Source organism: Nothoprocta perdicaria, unplaced genomic scaffold, assembly GCF_003342845.1.
Source record: "Nothoprocta perdicaria isolate Ctin4 unplaced genomic scaffold, notPer1 scaffold_3, whole genome shotgun sequence".
Classification (NCBI taxonomy): Eukaryota; Metazoa; Chordata; class Aves; order Tinamiformes; family Tinamidae; genus Nothoprocta; species Nothoprocta perdicaria.
In genome coordinates, this window is record NW_020455532.1 from 408229 (window position 1) to 413101 (window position 4873).

A 4873-nucleotide genomic window follows, 5' to 3' on the forward strand; every position below is an offset into this window, starting at 1 on the left:
CCCGCAGCCCCAGCCCGGCACGTGCCAAGCCCGGCCCCGCGCCCCCGGGCGTCCCGCACCGCCCTGGCTCCGCGCCCGCCCTGGGAAGCTTTTCACCCGTCCTGGCCCCGAACCGGGCTCYGGTCGTCTGCGAATCCCTGCCGGGAGCATGGATCCCCTCCGAGTGCCACTGGGAACCTGCACCCRCGGGGCTCCTGGATCTTGCATCCCTGGGAACCCCGGGATCCTCTCCAGGAGCAGCCTGTGCTTCCCTTGGGACCCCCTGGGAACCTGCAGCCCCGGGACGCTCAGCCCCGTGCGGAGGTGTCCGCGCTGCGCGGGGCTGCGGCTCTGCAACCTCCCGAACGTCCCCGGGGGCCAGGGCTGCGCTCCGGCTCCGGCGGCTGCTCCCACGGGGCAGATTGCTTGCTTGTTTTGGGGGTCGCTGTGCACAGCAGTGTTGGGCTGGGCGTTCCTGGGTGCGACAATGACACAGCCCCGGTCAGAGCCTGCCCGGAGCCCGAGGAAGGGTGAGCGCGGCCGTATCTGCCCCTGCAGCCCCGGGACAAGGCGGGACAGGGCCCCTTGCCCAGGACGTGCCCATCCCATGGACCCGGGGCAGAGCCACAGCAGCTGCCGGGAAGGSGGGATGTGGCCATGTCCCACTTGCGTGTCCTGTTCCCAGAGCCCTACCGTGGGGCGTGTGCCGATAAGGGCACTTTGCTGCTCTCAAATCCGAATCCTTCAGTCATTCCCCTCATGAAGCAGCTCGTGAAGGGCTTTTCAGGGCCAAGACAAACTCTGAGGTGTGGGAATTGCCCAGGGAAGACGCAGAGCATTTTCCGGCAGACCGTGACGAAGGAGTACCAGGTAAGGGAGCTGCAGCGGTGCAGCCTCACACGGGCACCGTCCCGGCATGCCCGTGTCACCCCGGAGCCCCGGCCTGCAGTGGCCTCCCGGGGCAGTGCCGGCACCGCGGCCGCCTGTGCTCCACCATGGGCCCGTCCCGCGGTGCTCCCGGTGCCGTGCAGGGTGCCGGGYGCTCGCTTCCCACCGCGGGCTGCAATCCCGCCCCGTTAGACCAGGCGCAGCCCCAGGAGCTAGCCAGGCCCGGCACGGAGCGCCCCTCTTCCCGGTGGGAAGGCGCCCCAGCCCTGCAGCGGGTGCAGGCGATCCGGCCGGCTGCGGCTCTCCCCCGGGATGGCTCTTCCCTCGCCCGCCCCCTCCCACCCGGGGCTGCGTCCCGCTCGGCCCAGCCCGGAGCAGCAGCTCGGAGGCACCGTGCGCCTGCGGGGGGGCTGCTTTTATTAGAGCCGGGCGCACGCCCGCCGTCCCGCGAGAGCCGCGGTGCAGCCCGCGCCACCGCTGCCGCTGCTGGGGCGCCGGGGCCCTGCTGGCTGCTCCGCTGCTCCCGAGGGGGTGTCCAACGCGGGRCTCCATCTCCGAGCCACATCCTGGCTCACGCCGACAACACGAGCAGGTCCTAGAGGGGCCAAGGGGCRTCCTTGTGTCCAGCTCCATCCACGTGTGCTTCCCACGGCAGCGGAGCACACAGCAGCCTGCCCGCCCGGGAGCTGAGGCGGGATGCTCGGGATGCTCCGGGGTACAGACCTGGCCRTCCCGACACTCACCTCAATGACGTCCACGTCGGCGTGGCTGAAGTCGATGTTGAGCAGCTTGGGGAGGGGAATGCCTCTTCCGAGCATGCCTGCGGGCAGAGCGCGCTGAGCGCGGCGCGCACGGACCCCCACGGCTGCTCGAGCCCTCTGCCCGTGGCCTCCCCTCCCGAAGCGGCTCCTCTGCTCCCAGCCCTGCCTCGCACAGAGCTCGGCTTCCCGCGGCCGCGGGGCTCCGGCAGAGCCAAGCAGCGCTTGCCCTGCGTGRGGAAGAGCCCCTTTCCCAGGGCCCGGCGGGGCAGCCTTACTGTTCATGATGGGCAGGAAGGCCACGTCGAAAATCTTCTGCACCAGCATGTCCAGGAGCGAGGTCTGCAGCAAGGAGACGGTCAGTGCCCGGCGCAGAGCTGCTCTGCTCGCGCCGTCTGCAGGACCTTCCTTCACCACCTAGTGCCCAACTTCCAGTGCAAACAGATGCCCCTGCAGAGCCCTCCCGCTTGTTTGTTTTGCATCAAGAACAGCAAATCAGGCAGTATAACCCGCTCCCCCAAACGGAGTGCAGATCACTCCCGCTCCGTCACTCTGCCCTGGGCATCCAGGGCGCAGGACCACAATGTGATCTCCCCTTTCCTGTTCCTACTTTTCACACACACGGATTTACAGAATGTTGCCTGCAAGTTGCYGGTGGATCTTCCATGGGATAAACACATCTCCAAAAAGAAAGTACCTGCTTCAAACACGACACCAAAGCTATACCCCAACCTGCCCTTATTTCTTCTGAACTGTTATCTATCAGCACTCTGCCCCCTGCGGTGGGTTTCACACATTGCTGAACCCGGCTGTGCTCTTACATCAAAGTTGCCAATGGATGAAGACACCAAGAAGAGCTCAGTCCTGCAGGGGAGAAAAGAAAAGGGCAGAAACTGGTAAAATGAAGGCAGTTCCTTTGATAGTTGATTGTATTTGCAGCAGCCTGGAATCATCCTTTGTGAAGGTCCCGCCGCAGGCATTAGAGCGTTTCTGTGCCCCGCGTGCCGGGCGAGGCCAGCGCAGCACCTACTTCTCCAGGGTGACGCTGATCCGCAGTCTGTTCTCCTCCACCGAGAAGCGGGCGAGCAGAGCAGCGTCCTGCGGCAGAGCGGCGGCCTCAGGGCTGCCCCGGCGCCGCTGCGCGCGGGCTCTGCCGCCGGCTCCGGAGCACGGCGGGAACCTCCCGGATACCCACAGCATTGAGGAGGCACAGCGACTTCTGCACGTCGTCGGGGTGCAGCACCATCACCTCCACCGCGGCCGTGAGMCGGATCACACCTTTGTTCTTCTTTAAGGTCACCGCCGGTGCTTTGGGCACGGCGATTTTCAGCAGCAGTTCGTGCGACTCGGGGTAAGCCTGGAAAACCTGCGGCACCCAGCGGGAGAGCAGGGGGTGGCAGGAGCCCGGGTGCCGCTGGTGCATGGACAAGCGAGCAAACAGGACGAGGACGAGCCGCCTGCGAGGGCAGCGCTGGGAGCCAGTGCCGCCGGGACAGCTCTGCTGCTGTCCAGCCCCGCTCTGAGCCGCGGGATTCAGGTGGCTTTGAGCCTGGAAAGCCTGGAGCCCGTGCAGGGAGCCCGGTTCTGGGAAGGGGAGCACAGGAGCCCCTCTCCGAGCGAGAYGCCCGGAGGCTGTTTGAGGCTCGGCTGTGACACTGGGGCTGTGCATGAGCCCAAGGTGACAAATTAGGCTCTGGGCTGCTGCAGCTCTCAGTTCCCGCCCTCCTTCCAAGCTCTTTTCACGGCCACAGAGGCCTCCAGGCAGGAGGCACCAGGAGGGCTCCCCGGCTCCGGGGGCTGTCTGGATCCGGCTCACTCACCGCCGGGATGAGGGCTCCGAGCGTCGATGTCGTCAGCGGCGGCAGCTCCGGAAACTGCGGCGGAGAAGCAGGGGACACCGCGCTGGGATGCAGCCCTTTGCAGCAGGATCCCCCTGCTCCGGGGCACGCAGGACCCCAGATAGCTGCTGAACGCTCCCGTGCTGCCAGAGCGCTCAGGGGACCCCCTTAACGCCTCCGAGCTCCAGAGCCAGCAGAGCCTCCCCTGCCCCATCCTGGGATTGCTCTCACCATCCCGCTGGAGATGTCCACRTCCAGGACCCCCTGCTTCTGCAGCATGGCCAGCACGGAGCTCAGGAAGCTCACGGAGAGGCCCAGCTGTGAGGAGCTGCTGTCCGGCATGGGTGGCAGCGGGGGCATGGGGACCCTTGGCGTGGGCGCAGCCTCCGGTGGGCCCAGGGGGTGGTCGACCAGGCCTCCTGCCACGCGCCCCACCACAGTCTGCAGCACCAGGGAGGAGAGTCCAAGCCCATAGAAACGCTGCAGGAGGCTGCAGCGATACTTGTGACACGTGCGCAGTGATACTCGTCTTTTCCTGCTCAACCTAAGCTCCGTCTGAGGTGCAATGGCCGCGGGTACAGCAGCCTGTCCGTCACCGCGACGCTTCCCGCTGCTGCAGCCCCAGGACGGAGCAGCCGCGGTGGGATTCCTGCCCAGCCACCCTTGGGGGCAGCCCCGAGCGCAGCCCCTCTCAAACACCCCAGAGAGAAGCTCGAGAACCAGGACTCACGTTCAAGTCCACCTCGAGGAACTGGCCGGTCACCAGTGGCAGGCTYGACACCGTGTACTGGATGCTGCCCAGCAAGCCCAGCGGCACCAGCGCTGGGTGCACAGAAGGAGGTAGGAGTGGCCCCGGCTGCCCCTGCCCACCCGCTCCTTTTCCCCTGGAAAAGCCCCTGGATGCCGCAGGGCCTGGGCATGGGTGGAGCGGGGGRATGCATGGGCAGGGACGAGGTGCAGGGCACCTACTTACAGTTCACCAGCTCCAGCTGGTCATTGACGAGGCCCAGGGCRACGTCGACTACAGGGCAGAGCTGCGGGAGGGTGTGAGTCGGCATCGGGGCAGACGGGACACAGGACAGCCCATTTGCACCCGGTATTCCCTGGGAAACGGGGCTCGCCGCCCTGCCTGCAACGCCCTGGCACAGCTGGGGCGATGGGGACGCGGAGGCTGGACCCGGCTCTGCTCGCAGGGCTGCACACGAAGGCGCCACCGACTTACCAGGCTGGGGAGAAGCCTGTTCAGGACGGTGGCCAGCAGGTTGTCCACAATGGGGAGCAGGCTGCGGAAAAACACAGGAACGGCGTGACAGAGGGAAAGGGAAAGGGAAAAGGAAAGGGAAAGGGAAAGGGAAAGGGAAAGGGAAAGGGAAAGGGAAAGGGAAAGGGAAAGGGAAAGGGAAAGGGAAA

The 4873-nt window shown here is 66.3% G+C and overlaps 1 protein-coding gene across 1 annotated transcript in view; it reads right to left on the reverse strand.

Moving 5' to 3' along the window:
* Positions 1–1381: 1381 nt before the first annotated feature.
* Positions 1382–4873, reverse strand: part of BPIFB4 (BPI fold containing family B member 4) — a 5700-nt gene continuing 2208 nt past the window's right edge. Inside the window, exons 5-15 of the mRNA XM_026041971.1 lie at positions 4686–4746; positions 4437–4497; positions 4194–4285; positions 3695–3904; positions 3446–3499; positions 2821–2991; positions 2656–2723; positions 2447–2489; positions 1904–1967; positions 1611–1687; positions 1382–1462 (exon numbers count right to left, since the gene is read on the reverse strand). Coding sequence (XP_025897756.1) covers positions 1439–1462; positions 1611–1687; positions 1904–1967; positions 2447–2489; positions 2656–2723; positions 2821–2991; positions 3446–3499; positions 3695–3904; positions 4194–4285; positions 4437–4497; positions 4686–4746 — 925 coding nt within the window. The 3' untranslated portion in view covers positions 1382–1438. The remainder of the gene's footprint in view (positions 1463–1610; positions 1688–1903; positions 1968–2446; positions 2490–2655; positions 2724–2820; positions 2992–3445; positions 3500–3694; positions 3905–4193; positions 4286–4436; positions 4498–4685; positions 4747–4873) is intronic.